The 17,432-nt window shown below is 46.9% G+C and overlaps 1 protein-coding gene across 3 annotated transcripts in view; it reads right to left on the reverse strand.

Moving 5' to 3' along the window:
- Positions 1 to 2,720: 2,720 nt before the first annotated feature.
- The window catches only part of TEX14 (testis expressed 14, intercellular bridge forming factor), a 50,396-nt gene continuing 35,684 nt past the window's right edge, over positions 2,721 to 17,432 (reverse strand). For all 3 annotated transcript variants that reach the window (XM_084822925.1, XM_084822928.1, XM_084822927.1), the window contains exons 21-29: positions 16,613 to 16,697; positions 15,061 to 15,123; positions 14,071 to 14,192; positions 13,252 to 13,314; positions 11,982 to 12,178; positions 8,440 to 8,539; positions 6,353 to 6,473; positions 5,630 to 5,725; positions 2,721 to 3,159 (exon numbers count right to left, since the gene is read on the reverse strand). In XM_084822925.1, coding sequence (XP_084679051.1) covers positions 3,051 to 3,159; positions 5,630 to 5,725; positions 6,353 to 6,473; positions 8,440 to 8,539; positions 11,982 to 12,178; positions 13,252 to 13,314; positions 14,071 to 14,192; positions 15,061 to 15,123; positions 16,613 to 16,697 — 956 coding nt within the window. In that variant the 3' untranslated portion in view covers positions 2,721 to 3,050. The remainder of the gene's footprint in view (positions 3,160 to 5,629; positions 5,726 to 6,352; positions 6,474 to 8,439; positions 8,540 to 11,981; positions 12,179 to 13,251; positions 13,315 to 14,070; positions 14,193 to 15,060; positions 15,124 to 16,612; positions 16,698 to 17,432) is intronic.

Below are 17,432 nucleotides of genomic sequence, written 5' to 3' on the forward strand. Positions count from 1 at the left end.
CAGGAGCACAGAACCTCAGGCTTGGGGGCGGGGGGGAAAATGGCCTTCCAGAGCTCCCTAGAAGGCCACACACCCTTTCTCCACCCCCTTTCCCTCAACCACCAATCATTGAGTGGTTTCTTGGCTTTTGTGCAGTTTTTTTCCCCCATTTTAAAAGGTTGACAAGCTTTCCTAAGGTTTAATTACTGGCAGTAAGGAGCTTAAAGCTGAAATATGCTCTGTGAGTGTGTGTTTTGGCCCTGCCCATTTAGCCTTCAGCCCCACCCACCCCTGGAATGGGGCCCCTGAGAGCATCTCCAAAATGAAATTTGGGCCTCTAGCTGAAAGAGGTTCTGCACCCCTGCTCTAGGGAAACATTTATATCCCCAAGTGGATGTCTATTTCGTGCAGAGGAATGAAGGCCTGTTGAGTGGAACCTTTCCCTATTTTCCACGACACCTAGGCTCTAGCCAAATGGAAGTCAAGCTGAACCAGTGCTGAGGTGCGCTGGCCAAGATTTTCTCAATATCCTCCCTCCCCCATATCACCATCCTGGTGTTATACAAGAGGGGAAGGGGAAAATATATTATTTTACAGATGTTTAGATATGTACTGGATTGGAGAGGCCGTGGGCGGAGAACAAGTTTAATTGAAAGATTGTATTTTGAAAAGCAATCCCATTTCGCAAAATAAATTAGGCATTCGGCTTTTCGTTTCTAAGCAGCTACTATATCAAATGGATGTACCAGACACATTGGAGCAGACATGAAAAACAACCTCCTTATAGCTGGTGTTTCAGTTTCATACCTGGTCTAATCCCTGCAAGGCAATCTTAATGCAGGTGGTTGTAAATCCTACCGAACAAGGAAGGTGAAAAGATGGGGTAGTATATCAAAGGTTTATTTGCTAGCTTTTTCGGTCACTGAGGTGCACTGTTCTGATCCAGGACAATTAGCCTGGGGGCATAAACAGATTTAAATTTTATATCCATATGTTGTCATCCACCAGGGCAATGATTTCCAAACTCTGGGGAATTCTTGGGTTGTTTGCTACCTTATCAGGGGCTCCTTGACAAGATCAGGACTTGTGGATGAACATCCCTTGCTTCCTGGCTATTCCTAGATCCTGCACAAGTCCCTTGTTCTTACTTTTGGCCATTCCGTGGCCTTGCCTCTTTATCTTCCACTCTTATATCCCAACACATCCCTGGCTGTAACTTTAATTTGCTTACCTCCACCACCCTCAGCTGTCTGATGGCCAACTACTCCCTTGAACGACACTACCACTTTGCTCATGCTACCACCCAAGCCTGGAGAACACAAACTACTTCCTTTAAAACCCTTGTCAAGTGTCACCTTTTCTAGAAAGTCTTTGTTACACCCTCTTAGCCCCATGCTGAAGTATCGCTCCATGTCCCCTCCTCTTGACATATTCCTTGTGTTAAATTGCAGATCCGTCAACTTTCTGGACTTGCGGAGGCCTCAACAGACATTTTGCAGGGAAGCTTCTTAGCCCCAGGGCACGCCTACGAAATCATTGGTGCAGGCCAGGGCCTCTGAACAGGGCTTACCCTTTGCTTCGATTGCAGTCTCACAGTGGTCTTGGTAGGGAGAGCCTGGATGCTTTGTGGAGGCCCAGAATGCACTGTGGTCAAACGCATTTGCACTGGGGTTGCTCCAGACCAGACTTTAGCAACCGTTGGTCCCCAGATGTGGTTGGGCTACAACCCCATCATCCCTGACCATGCTCACTGGGGATGATGGCAATTTTAGTCCAAACGTCAGACTCCACAGATCCAGCTTCTAGTCCCCACTTGGTCACGAAGCTCACTGGGTGACTTTGGACCAGCCACTGACTCTCAGTCACCTGACTCACAGGGTTGTTACAGAGATTAACGTGGGGAGAAGGAAGACGATGTAAGCCACCTTGGGTTCCTTGCCAGAGGAAAAGGTGGAATATAAATGTAATAAATAAATAATCAATCTTGGGACCCACGGTTGGGGAAAGCTGCTCAAAGAGAACGGGGCCCAGTTTCCATGATTTTGTGCAACCCTGGCTGCCCTTTGCACAGACACAGGAGCACAGGTGGAAACATTTTGTTTCGAGTTTAAGATATTTTTTATATATGTGGCTTTATAGGATTGGATGCCCTTTGGGATAGGGAGTGTGGAGGGAGGGGGAACCCTCAGGATTACGAATGGACAAAGACTGCGAGCAAGAAACGCGGGAGGGGTAAGCAGTTGGCTGCACAGACCTGCGTAAAGAATGCAAGATGAGAAGCTCTTCCAACAGAGGCAAGAGCTCATCTGCATGTAATAATTGTCACTGCAATACAGCACGCACATCGGCACAGAGCTCGCTTTCACTGGGTCAAGGAAGATGTGTTAGGGACGTCTGAGTAACAAGAGAGAATGGGAGGCAAGAGTAAAGGGGGCATTCTCAATGACTTGGTGAGATGGGGGCGTTCTTGATGAAGGGGGTGCTACAGCACCAGCTTCATCCCTGTTAAGTTTGGACTGTTAAGTCCAAACAGGCGGGACAGATGCTGGGTAATTTCCTTGCACAAGATGACTCAAGAAAACAAAGTGGCTTCAGGGCAGGTGGCAGGAATAACCTACTCCAAGAAGCCCTCCTCCACCAACTGAGGAAAGCAAAAAAGGAAATATTTATTTATATCCCACCCTTCTTCACAAGGAGCCCAGGGAATTAAAAAAAGCCACATAAAAACAAAACAAAACACGAACACCATTAAAACCGTAACTTTAATGTTACAAATATACAGGAAAACAAAAGCAACCCACCACAACACCAGAAAACAGATGCTCAATTTGCATTATCCCTACAAGTTTTTCCAGGGACAGAACTTGGGATTCCATGGATGCTGCTCTTGTGCAGCTCTTTGGACCTTCCCTAATGCTCCGCGGAGGAAGAAAAGATTTCACTGTGAACTGGACTACAGTTGCGTAAACACAGATTTCCCCAATCACTGTTCAGTGCATTTTTTATGGCACTTTCAAATTCAACACTCAGAAGAACATAGAACAATTAACAAGAACAGGTTGGTGCATCTCTTATGGATCAAGACCTTCAGTGTTCTCAGCAGAACCTTCAGATTCGCTGAAGCTCTCTTCCGCTCCTCCCTTCATCTCGATATTTCCATGGTGCGGATGGCTCGGCGCCCTTCAGGGACAGAGAGGTCTGTGTCAAATGCAGCCGTTGGACGTTCCCCTGAAGGCAGCCCTTGGAGGAGCAAGTGCGGGCCCCTTCAGGAAGGGAGGATACGTGCACATCATGGACTAAAGTGTTAAGACACAGCAGGTCTCCTCCCTCTTAAAGAAAGGGAGGATCGGGGCCGGAAAGGGCTGTGTACCCTTGCACCGGAGGCATACATGGAAGAGGAGTCCCATGGCTGGCAGGACTCTGGCTAGCCTTTCATAAGGCACAACGGGGACACATGCCGATGGCGTGCCAGCCAAGGCAGCACCGGAAACAAGGCATATTAAAACCAGGCAGCTCTCGTGCACACAGACACCAGGCAGTACACAAATGCCTTGCTTCCCCCCACCACTTCTAGCCGCCTCAGGATGCTTCCCCCACCCCCTCATTTGTTTCTTTTTTCTGGACAGCTAGGCATGCTCCAAAACAAAGCACTGGGCTGCAGTGCCATCTTTATCTCCTAAGGATGCCTCTGGGGCCCACGTGACATTCTTGGAAATAGAGGGAAGAATCCCACTAAAGTCCTACTTAGAATAGATCCACTGAAATGAATGGGACTTAAGTTAGGCATGACTGACTTAAGTCCCGTTCATTTCAATGGGTCTACTCTAAATAGGACTTTAGTGGGATTCGATCCAAAGATGACACTGGAGGCCAGAGTTTCATTCTGCAGCATTACCAGCGCTCCTCCACCTCCAGTTTTAAAAAACGTGCATTGAAAAAATAAAAAAGACAAGAAATCAGGACAGGTAGGTTGCCTGCCAGGTGCCAAGGGCGGTGTCCATGGGCCCCAGCAATAAAACAACGAACGAACAGTAAATAAATAATAAATTTATTGAAACATAAATTGAGTTAAAACGAAAGAAAAAGAAAGAAGTAAAAATGTGCTAGTTAAAGCAACAAAAAGGGCAAGAAGAAAAAAGGAGGGAAAAAAACTAAAAAAATTAAAAAGAATAAAAAATAAAACCCTATGACATGCTCAGTAGAAGGTTCAAATTCATCGAAGATTTCTTCCGCTCCTCCCCTCATCTCGGCATTTCTGTGGTATGTACAGCTTGGCTCCCTTCAAGGACAGAGGTCTGTGTCAAATCCAGGTTTTAGAAACTCCCCTGGAGAAATTCCCTTTGAGGAGCAAGAATGAGCTCTTACGGACAGAAAGGATCCATGCACATCATTTACTAAAAGGTAAGAATGTAGAGAGCCTCCTTTCCTCGACTCCGTGGAGGAAGAATAATATTTTCCGGTCAGCCACGGGTAGGAATAGTGAGGGAAACCACACTGTGGCATTTCATATTGACAGCTCTTGGTGAGGACACATGAAACACCAGGGTTTTGCCTCCTCGACCAAATTCGGGTTTGCCACTGCATAATGTATGGAAAGGACCTAAGAAACCCGGAAGTGGAAGTAGTAATTGGGAGAAAGTGTGGGTAATGAGATGCAGTCTGCACACATGATTTCTAGGATTTTCCTGGCAGGAAGGAAATCCTAACCAAAGGATTTAGGTTACGAACGCGTAATCTCCTAACCATATTTTGGGTGCATGGCCTGGGCTCATGAACAACCTGGCCTGCACAAATTTGGCCCTTCAGTTCCCTGTTTCGTGTTAACTATGGTGGAATGTTCTGTTTGCACTACTGCTGCTGCTGAACTATATTTAGCGCTAACCTTGGTTTTTCAACCAGGGACAGAAACCATGATTTGGGGGCAGGGAGTAACGTGCCAACCCTGTGTTTGCATTGCAATACTAATGGGGAGTGGGATACTTTTGCAGTAGATAATTGGTGGGCCGAAGAGCAGTACTTGACCCTCCCCCACTCACCTCCATTCTCCCTTGGAAATCTTTCCAATGGCAACACAGTCAACCTCTGAAACCAGAAATAAACTCAGCTGGGGGGAAATCTCTGAGGAGTGGGGTTTGCTAAGGGGTGCTGTCCACCTCTCATCCACAGTTTCTCCCGTACAGATCATCTGCCTGCCCCTACACTAGTGTCATGCCAGCAATGCAGGTTTGGGAATGTGTGTTTACCAAGGTAATGTGCAGTTCTGGCCTTGGAACCTGGTTTACAAACCCTGGATAACTCTATCCATGGTTAGCCCCAGTGCAGACATGTTGCCCCACAGTTGACACTAACTGGAGAAAAGGCGCCTGTGGAATGCTCCCAATCTTAGTCATCAATGGGTGCTGCTAGCATTATGCCTCCAATGAGCAAAGCAGTAAGAAAATAAGCTGTTATAGTCCTACCTATTTTTTTGCTGGTTATTTTGCCTTTTTCTCCATGAAAAAGCTCTTTTCCATCTAAATCTACCATCGATACGCTGGTGCAGGAATCCTGTCCAATATCACCCAATTGTGAACGATCCTGCAAGCCAGTTATTCACCCACACAAAAGCCTTTTCTGGAGTTATGAATGGGATGTCAGCCACCTCACTAACCTCTTGACGGGGTCCAGCAGCTCTTCATGAAGGTTGCAGCTGTTGGCAATTGGCCGGAGAACTCCTTCCAAAACATCATCAAGGCTTGAGTGAGCTCTGCAAAGAAGAGAAGATTATCAAAGGGCTCTGGCAAGGTGTGGGCCTGGGGGCTGGAGTGAGTGAGAATATTGTTTTCTCTCTCATTGTCTTCCACCATGACACACAAGCTTATTAGACCCAAAAGAGAGTTTCCAAAGAGCATCAAATGGAATTTTTTTATTGCCATTGTCGCTGCCTTACTCCGGCCAGTAAAAATGGGCTCAGTGTCCTTCATTCTACTTCCTTGATGCTGGGTCAGTATGCTCCAGATTATTACATTTTGATTGTTATGATTTCAACATTGTTGTTTTATCTGTATTTTGGTGGCGTGTATACAGCTTTGGGGGCCTATAAACTTTAACCAGCCAACCAAGTCCTGCAGAAATGCTTCAAATGCTGTTTTTAAAGGATGCTCCTACCTAAACTGTGAATGCGACACACAGGTGTTTGAAAACACAAGATTCTAGAGTTAATTAAATAATGCTGGAGTGCATGAAGTGCCAGGCATACTCAGCAGGTGAAAGTAAAACTTTCATAGCAGAAGTGTTCAGATTCTGCAAATGATAAAGGAATTGGGGGTTGGGGGGAGAACCCAAGTCAAATTAATCACTTTTCTTTCCCCCATTTCAGTAGCTTGCCTCGTACCTTTCTGTTTCTTCTACTAGACATAAAGTCTCGTTGGTCCAGAGACTGCAATCAGCCCTGCACTTGTTCAGCGTTATTTCTTCCAGCTCTTGGTCTTCTGAATCCGCCTGCTCAGGAACGTCTGGCATAAACAGAGCAATTCTAAGTGTTGAGGAGCTAAAGCTATTCCAGAGCCTTCTCGTCAACAATTCCTTCAACTGGTTTCAAAATGCGACAGCAATCCACCCCCACATTCGTATTTCAACCTGCATGTTCTATCAAAAGGGAAATGTTGCTTAGCTTTTCTTAAAAGCAAGCTTCCGTACACATGATTGGAACTGCAGGAATAACTCAGATACGAAGCCAGAGAAGCATCCGAGATGCAGTATAGCACATTGTAGTGCTTCAAATAGGGGAAAAGGACACAGCTCAGGGACACAACCCCCTGCTTTACATGCAGAACGTCCCAGGTTCAATCCCCAGCATGCATCTCCAGGTAAAGCTAGGAATTACCCCTGTCTGAAATCCTGGAAAGCAAATGCTGGTTGGATCAGCAATACTAAGCTGGATGAACCACTGATCTGATCTGGCACTGGACAGGCTCCTACGTTCCTACGAATGGGATGAGCATTCCAATGTGGAATCAAAATTGTCATCCTCACCCAAGTTCTTACACATTAGCACTTGGTTTCCACGAAGCTACAGCTGGATTAGAGCTGTTCTTTTTTGAGGCAATTTCTAGTAATGGTTTTGTGATCTCTTTTTAAACAGTGGAATGGTTTTAATGTCTATTATATGTTTGCATTTATTCTGTTCATTTGAACTTAGTTACGTTTTATTTTAACATTCAGGGAGCTGATCCGGGCCGAGGGGGGGGGGGTGCTCAAGGGGGCTGCTGATGAGGAAGAGAGGGGGAGAGGAAATTCCTGCACGTGGGGCAGCACATGTAGGAGGGGGTGGGGAGAAGGTGGATCATAACCATGGCTGTATCATTCTTGTTATTTAAAGTATTAATATATCCCTGTTGATAAAATATGTCACAAAGATGTACAAATTTAAAAAACTAGAATAAAACTGCAAGACAGCATTTAATAAGGTTTTAGCTATTTTTATGTATTTCTATTGTATTTTAATGAATAATGTAATATATTTTGATGTACTTGGGATTTTCTTGTGAACCACTTAGAGATCTTTTTAAATATGTTCAGTGGTATATAAATCTATTAAAGCTCAGGAGCAACAGAACACTGAGGAGCATAATTTGGAAAAGAAAAAGGAAAAACCAGGAAGTGGGGGTGGAGAAAGGCACAGCACGCTGACAGGCAGGAATCCTGAACAGAAGCACTCCTGCAAGGAAGCAAGGATACACTGCAAAATTTTGTTGCAGGTCCCACTGGTTTTTATATAGTAGCAAGCCATCACACAATTTGGCACCTCGCCAGCATTCAGAACCCATCTGTATCAAGACCAAACATCTGTCACATGACACTGGCAACGATCCCGCGAGGTCAAGATGAAGGAATTGACTTCTACCGGCCTGCCTGATATTTTCAGTATCCATTTTAAAAAGCTCCCCAAACTCCATTTCAAGAGCTGGCACAGCAGTCAATTCTGGCATGTGTTTCTCCTCCTGTTGGCCACATACCGACTGTCTCGTCACACTAGGGAGTAAAGGTTGGCTCATTTCAGCTAGATTGCTTTTCAAGCTTCTCAGGGTTCCCCATCAGACATCTTAATCAGTCCATTTATGAGACAGATGTTCCCTCGCCCGGCTCCGATTGGCTTTTTCATCAAAGTCTGCCCATGAACACAAGTTGTGGAGAAACGCTGGTTTGCCAAAGGTGCAGGAAGCGTAGTTTCAATAAGGAGACCAGGGACCCAGGCCTCCAAGGCCAGGTCAATATCCACTGGATTACGGCCAGCCTTTCCCAACCTTGGGTCCACAGATGCTGCTGGACTGCAACTCCCATCATCCCCAGCCAGCATGCCTGATGGTCAGAAATGGAGGGAGTTGTAGTCCAGCACTATCTAGTGACCCAAGGCTGGATTGTTCCGTCATTCCACTGAAGACACATGAACACACCCAAGCTGTACACTGCTTGCTATACCTTCCTGGAGTTCGTTCTGCTGAGAAAAAGGCAACGTCTTCCCCGAGTCCTTCTGGCTCCTTCTAAAGGGAAACTGAGCACCAGGTTCCGAAAAGGCAGCCTGAAAAGCATAAAATGCTCAACGTTAAAATTGGAAGACATGCAAAAAGGCCCCATTACCTTTTCCTCAATCAGGATGTTGGCTGGGTCAGAGGAAGACACCTGAAGAATTAGATCTTTAGCTACAGACTGGAAATAAGACTAATTGATCGAACTTCGTAAATACATCCACAGTTTGTTTACTTGCCTGCTGGGGGCTGCCAGAAGAGGGGCAGAGAGCGCCGTTCCTCCTGCAGTAGCCCGTTAGGCACAAAGGAAGAGGCAGTGCACTCCGTCCCTCACTCACCTGCATGTAATTCTTTCTTGTCTGTCACTAGTGCTTACATACAAGGCTGGATTTGGCCATCGTCCAGCAGATTAGTGTACTAAAAAGGACCTCCAAGGGGGAATCCAGTCTAAATGGCTGAGTTGGAGGCGTGCTAGATCCCAAACACAGATCAGCCACATGTAGGGATGTGCGAAAGTCACTTACCTTTTTGAAGGGTGACATTCGCGGTAGGGGGGAGGCACTCCGTCCCTCCCCCCAAAATTCTGTCCGACCAGCTCCGCTCCGCGGAACTTCCGCAGAGCTGCCGGCCAGGGCCGCCCGCAGCCGGACATCCGGCCACTGGGCAGCCTGCAGGGACGCAAATAGCGGCTGCCGTAGCCGCCGCCATTTGCGTCCCTGTATTTTGCCGTGATAGGCGTTGTAAATATTTACGTAGGCTATCACGGCAAGCAAAAAAAACAACAACAGCGGACGCAAATGGCGGCTAAATATTTACGTAGGCTATTGCGGCAAAAAAAAAAAGGAACACAAATGGCGCCCTTTTTTTTTTTGCTTGCTGTGATAGGCTATGTAAATACTTACGTAGCCTATCATGGCCTCCGCAGGGACGCAAATGGCGTGATTAATTATTTACGTAGCCTATCACAGCTACGATGAGGAAGCAAAGGGTGGCCGCAGACACGGCCACCATTCGCAAGTCAGCACGGACGGCAGCAGGTAAGTGCTCCGTTTCGCACGCCTTTCGTGGGGGGTGGGGCAGGGGCTTCGTTCTGCCACGGATTTCAGGGGGCCGAATGCACTGGCATTCGGCCTCACCGAGATCAGTGGCGGAATTCTCTGACATCCCTAGCCACATGTTGGGTGGGGGAGATGGGAAGACCAAGCAAGGCTGATACAGAGGATGAAAGGAGATCACCGCTGTAAGCCCTGAGCTCATCCCCACAAGGAAGCTTCTGCACAAGCAGGACACATTCCATCAGCTCACAACGCAATGCATTTTGTAGTGTATCTCCCTTTGGCCCTTTGTATTCTCGAAGGTGCCGAAGGGAACCTTCTTTATTTGCACCGAACCTGAGTCAGACAGACCATTGGTCCAACTAATTCAGTATTTGCCTACTCTATACCGACTGGTGACAGCTCTCCAGGGTTTGAGATTGGAGTCTTCCCCAGCCCTACCTGGAGATGACCGGAATTGAACCTAAGACCTTCTGCATGCAAAGCAGGGGCTCTGCCTCTTGAGCTACAGCCCCTCCCCAAGTTAGAGGAAGGATTTGATTCCCTCCACTGAATCACTGGAGGAGAAAGTACTTTTTGCATCATTGTGACTGATATGTGATTCTGGTTTGAGGCAAGGTGATCATGTTTTGTCCAGGGCACATGCCTGCTTACTTGCCTGATGCAAAGGTGTTTGCCCCTTTTCTGGTAGGGAAGAGGTGATTAAAGGGAAAACTCTCTTTACCCATTTATCCTTCATGTTTTAACAGCCCTGTCTCCTTCGGCTGGAGTACACTGAATGGCAACTGCAGCCAAGATGAAACTGCAGTCCCTAATGAGTTTAATAAGCACTAACAGGCTGCCTTGCCAATCAGAGGAGGAGGAAGTGACCTGAAGATGGTTTGGGTGCTTGCTGGTGCTTGGCTCAATGACCTCTAATTTTCGTGAAGCAGCAGCAGCCCTGCCACTGAATGACAACAGGAGAGGTACAAAGAAGGTGACAGTTCCTTAGAATTCCCTTGAATGGTAGTAAAAAATAATGCAGAGGAAGAGCTACATCTACAGGAGGAAGATCAAGGCAGCCGGCTAGGGTTGCCTTGGAAATGCACCGCACGAACAAAGCAAGGGCTGTTTGACACCGCAGAACTGATAACGTCACCTCGAGACAATTACTTGTTGCAAAATGGGCAAATTAAATCCCTTTTTGTTGTGTTGGTTCTCTCAATGCATTAAAGCCCACCCTGGCATCCTCTCAAATCCAGGATGTTCTCCTGTCATAGGAGAAAGGCTAGAGAGCTGTGCTACAAGCTCCCAATTCTAAGGCAGGGCCAGCTCCTGAGGCTGACATGTTCAGACGTTTTCTGGGGTCCCCAAGATGAGCAAAGGACCCACCACTGGGAATGAATGGTTCCCCCAATTCTGTTCCACCACTGTCCCACCATAGGTGTGCTCTGCCAGCCTGCCTTTCTGTATAGCTTGGAGAATTTCTAAAAAGCATTTCTGAATCAACACATGCACAGCTTGCTGGTTTTCCATCCGCATCTGTCTCTCTCTTGTCCTTACAGTTTTATCAGTGCGCACTAAGCATGCCCCCATCAACGAAATCACAGCACAAAAAGGAATCTTGACACAGTGACGGCATCATCACGTCAGAATTCCATTTTTGCACCATGATGTAATCAGTGCACAGCCTAAACCTCTCTGTTCCAGAAAGTTCCATGGAATGCTCTGAGCAGGCTCCGTACCCATGTATGTGTGATGAATGAAGAACCATGAAGAAGAAACATCCTTCCAACTGAAAATGTAACATAAAACACAAGAACAGCAGCAGAAAATCATCATACAACAGACAGTAAAGTGTTTCAAATATTCAAAAAATAAAGTCCAATTAAAACAGAACATTAAAAATGCACACCAAATGTTTTCCTAAAAAGGCTCTTCACCAGCTTCTGGAAGGCCATTAATGAGGTGAGGGGCCTCCAGGTAGTACAGCCTTCCCCCACCTGTGGCCCTCCAGATGTTGGATTACAACTCCCATCATCCCTGGGGTGACAGGAGCTACAGTCCAACACATCTGGAGAGCAAGAGGCAGGTGAAGGCTGGTGTAGTAGTTAAACTGCCAGAGTAGGGCTGGGGAGACCCAGGTTCAAATCCCTGCTCAGCCACTGAAGCTCACTGGGTGCCCTTGGGCCAGTCCCCTTCCCTTAGCCTAACCTACCTCACAGGGTTGTTGTGAAAATAAAATGAGAAGTGACCGAGGGGAGAGAACCATGAAGGTCACCTTGAACTCCTTTAAGAGGGATGTAAATGTAATAAGTACATAGGTCTGCTGCACCAATTCCATAAACCAAGAACACAAGGGACTGCTGGAGTCTTCTCTTTGCATAATCCCTTATCTCTTGTGTTGTTTCTTTCTCGCCAAAAAGCCTACACGGCCTGCCCCAAGCCTGATTCAACTCACACGTTCAGAAATTCCCGCTGCTGACTGCTGGGGGGCAGAGGGTACTTCTGTGATCTTCCCTCTTGCACAGGCTGTGGTGAAGGCACTGCGTCCCGCCAAGGAGGCCTCCTGGCTATCCCAACATGTCATATCTAGTGTCATCTTGCAGCAATCCCTGTATTTCGTGGCGGCTGAAGAAAACATTGGCACTGCTGCTGCTGAAAAGATACAGCGGCAAAACGGGGTGAGGAGGGAATCCTACTGTGAAATAAGAACCCCAGGGACAAAGGGTCAGGAGAACCTAGGCAGGGTTCACACTAAGGGGATACCTTTATTTCAGTAGGCTTCTAAACAGCCACTTTTCTATTCGCTTATGGCCGGTAGAGAGTGCCTCCAGGTGAGCAGATAGGGAGTTGTTATCCACGAAAAAACATAGGTTTTTTTCACCTAAGTACTGATGACATAACCAATTTGGACCAATGGTGCTGTGCCCTTCTGTAACATCACAGCAACTAAGCCAATGGCAGCAAAGGGGATCGGGACACCTTTGCCTGCCAAGCCCCCGTGGGGCACAGCAGCCAATCAGCTGCTTGCTGCTGATAGGAAGCTGTCTTACACCAGGTCAGACTATGTCTCTACCTAGTGCAGTATTGTCCACTCTACTGTGACTGGCAGTAGCTGTCTGGACTCTTTCCTATCACCCACTACTTGACCTATTGCACTGGAGAGGACATGGACTGAACCTGGGACTTTCTACATGCAAAGCTTGTGCTCTTATCACTGAGCCCCGGCCCTTCTGTAACCATCCTAGTTTTGTTAGAAAGCATACATGCTTACCGATGCTGTGCACTTCCTGAGCTCCCAAAACAGATCCTGTCATGCAGGTGTGGGGAACCTGTGGCCCTCTAGAAGTTGTTGGCCTCCAACTTCCATTAGCCACAGCCAGAATGGCCGATGGTCAGGGATGATGGAAGCTGAAGTCCAGCAAACACCTGGAAGGTCAGATCCCCATCCATCCTGTAAAGGCTCTGAAACATGTCAAAAACAATATAAATGTCTAATCATACCAAGCCCCAAGTCAGAAGCCCCTCGAGTTCCTTGCAGCTCTATACTCCATCTAGCCAACATTTGAACCAACCAAACATGCAAAACAAATGCATCCTAATGGCACTGGTGCCCCCAGTACTTCCCGAACTCCTGATAGCCAAGGGACATTTTTGCTTCCTGAATACAATGTAGAGGCCAACTCTGCTGTTAACATCCCACCAAAAAATTTAAACTTTAGAATTACCTGCACCCGAAGAAGCCCAGTCTCTGTTTCTGCAGGAGTCTTTATTCTGGGCATCAGTCCTGTCTGGAAGGGAAGAAGCCCAGAACAGTGACTCATGCAGGATCAAAACTAGCAGTCCCCCTCAGAAAGCAGGTTAATTCTGCTGCATCTCAGTATCAGAAGCCACTGAATGATCCAGGGTTTCGTCACATGGAGCTTTTATCCTGCGATTGAGACTGCTCCTTCATGGACATTTGCGGGCTCTTTACATGATGCCGTGAACCTTCAAGACGTCTCCTGCACTAAATGCCCTTTGTTCCATTTTTAAATAGGTCGCAGATAATGAGCTATCAAATTACCCCGTTGTGTTCCGCTTGAGCCTCAGCCCCCTGCCCCCAGTGAAAAGAGGAAAAGCAGCAAGAAGAGGAGCAAGATCAATGAAAGATAATGGAAGACTCAGATACGGGGAGAAGGAGGGGGAAAGGGGACGGGGAAAAGGAAGCGGGTGAAAAAGGGAGTCACTGTGATCCTGCATTTAAAACAGAAGCAGAAAGCCCCATTTTAAATGCAGGATTTTAGGCTGGTGTAGAGATACCCCCACGTGCATCTGATGCAAAGAGGCGACAGAAATACAAGCACAACTTGTACAGGCTGATTGGCCAGAGCAGTTAATCATACAGAGATGCAGAGGGGAGTCCCCCATGTGATCAGATGCTTGGGCTCACAGGAGCAGTTGATTATTGAATTAATGTTGTTTCTTGCAGCCTATGGGCAATTCCCTTCCTTGGCACAGGGTTTGGGGATTACTGCCCAAGTTGATCTACCTCCTTCCTTTCTCACCTGGGCTGCGTGGGGTGCTGGCATTAGCTGGTGAGTGAGTGCTTCTGGGACTTTTATGAACTGTTCGCTTACAGGAGTCCTCGCAAGAAATACTGGACAAGTCCTGAATATCTGTAAATGATCTAAACAAAACAAAGACAAGTTGTAAGAAAGCTTCCACCCTTGGTACTTCCTTTTGCCAAGCAGAACACGTCAAGCTGGGAATATCAGGATCCACTTCTGCCAAGTCCTGAGCCAGAATTTGGCCCTGCCAGAGGTGCTGCCTGGCCTGCTCAAATATAATCTTCTTCTTCTTTTTCTCCCTTGACCCTTACACTGCAGGTGGATGGAGGAGGGAGAAGGAACGTGAGACGGAGAGTGATGGAAGAGGGCTGGAACAGCAAATCCACATCTATTTTCAAGAGAGAAAATGTATTTTGTAGAATTTCAAAAACAGCTCTCAATCTGAGCCAAGAGTTCCCCTTTCCCCCGAGGAACTCTTTTTGCTACTGTTGTTTATTTAGTTGTCTTAGGAGCATGCTAAGGGCCAAATTATATGTTTGGCCCCAAGATGTGATTGCATATTGTGGGCCCTACAGCAAAAGTTGTATTTATTTCTGTCGGTATCACCTCCCCAACAGACTGAGAGATCAATAATCCTCTACCGCTGAAACTTGGTGTGAGAACATCACCCAGACAACCTCCTATGTCTGCTTAAATAACTCATCACCTTACAATCAACAAGTTGGAGCTGGGCTGGTTTCATCTTGTGATCTGCTCTGCTTATCACAATGAAATGATCTCTCTCCTCCACTCTGTTCTGCGCCTCTAATCCGCCTTCCCCAACTTGCTGTCCTCCAGCTGTGTCAGGCTACAAGTCCCAACATCCCTATGCAATGTGGCCACAACAACATGAAGCCCTTCAACTTCCCTCCTGCTTGACAGGAACAATGAGCGGTGAGCAACAATCTTGCTATGCATTCCCTCTGAAGCAGCAAAAGGGGTCCTTACACATCTTTCTCTCTGAGCTCTCCCTGAGCCTCAAAAAGTCTCACACCGTGCGTTGTTCCAGTGCTAGAGAGAAAGAACAAATAAATAAGCGGCTGGTGTAAACTGATTTGCTTTAAAAGCTATAAAACAAGCTTTCGGATGTATACTGCAAAGGAAGCAACAGGAACTCCAGAGTGGATCTGCAGGGTAAACTAAAAAGCTCATAAAAAAGAGGAGCCCCACCTTGTTTCACTCTGTATGTCTTTCCTTCCCAACCCAAGAAGCAAAGCAATGTATGAAAGAAGGAGCTGCAGTATTCTGAGCCAGACTGATGGTCCATTAACTCACTATCGTTAAAGGCTGCAGAACGATGGCAGTTTCTAATTCCTTTCGCCCAGGATGAGCAAATTCACTGTGGTCTTCCCCAGATTCAGGGCATTGTGAGTTTTGTCAATCTTAACCACTGTGAAAGAGCAGGCCAGGGACTTTAATATGATGTAAGGCACCAGGATGGGCTAAGCTGGTCTAGAACTGAGCATTCAGGCTTCAGCACCTTCCTCCAGTGCAGCCAAGTGCTCTGGTCTAACTGAAAGCCTGGCGGAAGGAGTTCCCTGGCTCAGAGGTCGCCATCTAGGCTGCAGTACTAGCCTGTCTGAACATTCTATCAGCTGACCCCAAGGGCCAATCCTGGCACACCAGGCCCTATAAAGCCCAGGCCTCAAACCTTGCTCTTCAGTCTGGGCAGCTTCCTTCCAGTGTAATGACTCTGCCAAGTTCCTGCTCCCTTGAATCTTTACCTCTGCCTACCTGTTCACTATGTACCTGCCTCTGGCTCCTCTAATCCTAGTTCGCTGCTCTGTACCTTGGCTCCTGCCAAACCCTGTCACACACCTGCCTCTGTCCATTCTTATCTTTGCCTGCTTTGGAACTCACCCTCTGCCCCTTTCGACTGTCCCCCTACCTCAGGCCCACTGGACTGACAGCTATCTCCCCCCACCCTGGATCCCAGAACTAGGGATGTTTGGATTTTGTAAAATCTGTTCCATCTGCATTTTGGGGACTGTCTGGTGCCTTTCATTCCACTGTCCATTCATTGACAGAATCAGATTTTTCCCAATTTCCCGAATTTCTGCAAATTCATATCTGATGAGGGCTTGAATATGGAGTTGTGCAGCTCGTAAAAGCTTCCAAACCTTCACTACACACACAACCGAAGTGTGTAAGAGCTGGCCCTTGATAAAGTATGCCAAGTTCACCTGCAGAACCGAGATATTTGGAACTCCACAGAAAAATGATGGGGGGGGACCACGATCCAGTGAGGTATGTGCAATTATTATGCTCAGCATTTTCTTTCCCCTGGTTTAATTGCCACTCCTTCATTAAAAACCGAGAAATGGCAACCACAGCGTAAAGCTAAGTTTGGCCAGGCTTATAAAAAGGATTGCAAGGTTAAAACACACACACACACACACACACATCTCGCAGCTTATTTGGGATTAGTTCGGTGGGATTATTAACAGAAAAAGCCTAATTTACATCTGAAATAGCAGGACGATGGGAGGAAGTTTTCTACCTGGCTGCAGGTGTAAACAGATCCCCTCCTGGCACATCCTTGTGGAGATGTTTTGTCTCCACACTGCAGGTAAATCGTTTTCCTCCTGAATACAAATAGTGACATGTTTATTGAGGTTATTGAGGTTTTCTTTTATTTAATGAAAAAAATGACATAACTCAGCCTCCCACAGCCTGGTGCCCTCCATATGTATGGGACTACAACTCCCATCATCCCTGGCCAGTATACCCACTGAGTGCTGGGTATGATGAAGATTATAGCCCAACACATCTTCAGGGCACCAGGTTGGGGAAGGCTGACATAACTTACTGAACAGGCAACTATGAATTTTTAAAGACTTTTAGTACCAGCAACTGTTGCTTTCAGCAGCTTGCAAAGATAAATGTGTTTTTAAAGAGGACTTCTTTTCTTTCTGCTTTTAATTAACATATTCAGGAGTTCCCAACGGCTGCTGAAGTATTTACAAATCTTTACTGAATACTAACCCAGTGTCGGAGCAGATGTATGAGACCCACCTTTTCCTACTCTGAGGCAGAAGATGGAGATCGGGAGATGACGTGTGAAAATCTAATTTAGTCTCCAGCCGGCTCCGTAGTCAAACGCACAGAGTTGCTGAATCAGCAACAGCTTGTCACGGATGCCGATAGCGATAATAAGGTTTTCAAGCCACAGCACTACAGGGGTACGAAGCTGTGCCCACCAAAATACAGGAGACTGCTTCTCCCCGCACTGCCTGTGCTTCTCAGCGCGTGCACGATCCAAGTGCCTCTAACAGACGTGCTCTGATAAGCACCTGTGTGTGGGGAATGTTAAATGGGAT

This window comes from Heloderma suspectum, chromosome 16 (assembly GCF_057233095.1).
Source record: "Heloderma suspectum isolate Gila_16-S chromosome 16, 16-S_ref, whole genome shotgun sequence".
NCBI classification, from domain to species: Eukaryota; Metazoa; Chordata; class Lepidosauria; order Squamata; family Helodermatidae; genus Heloderma; species Heloderma suspectum.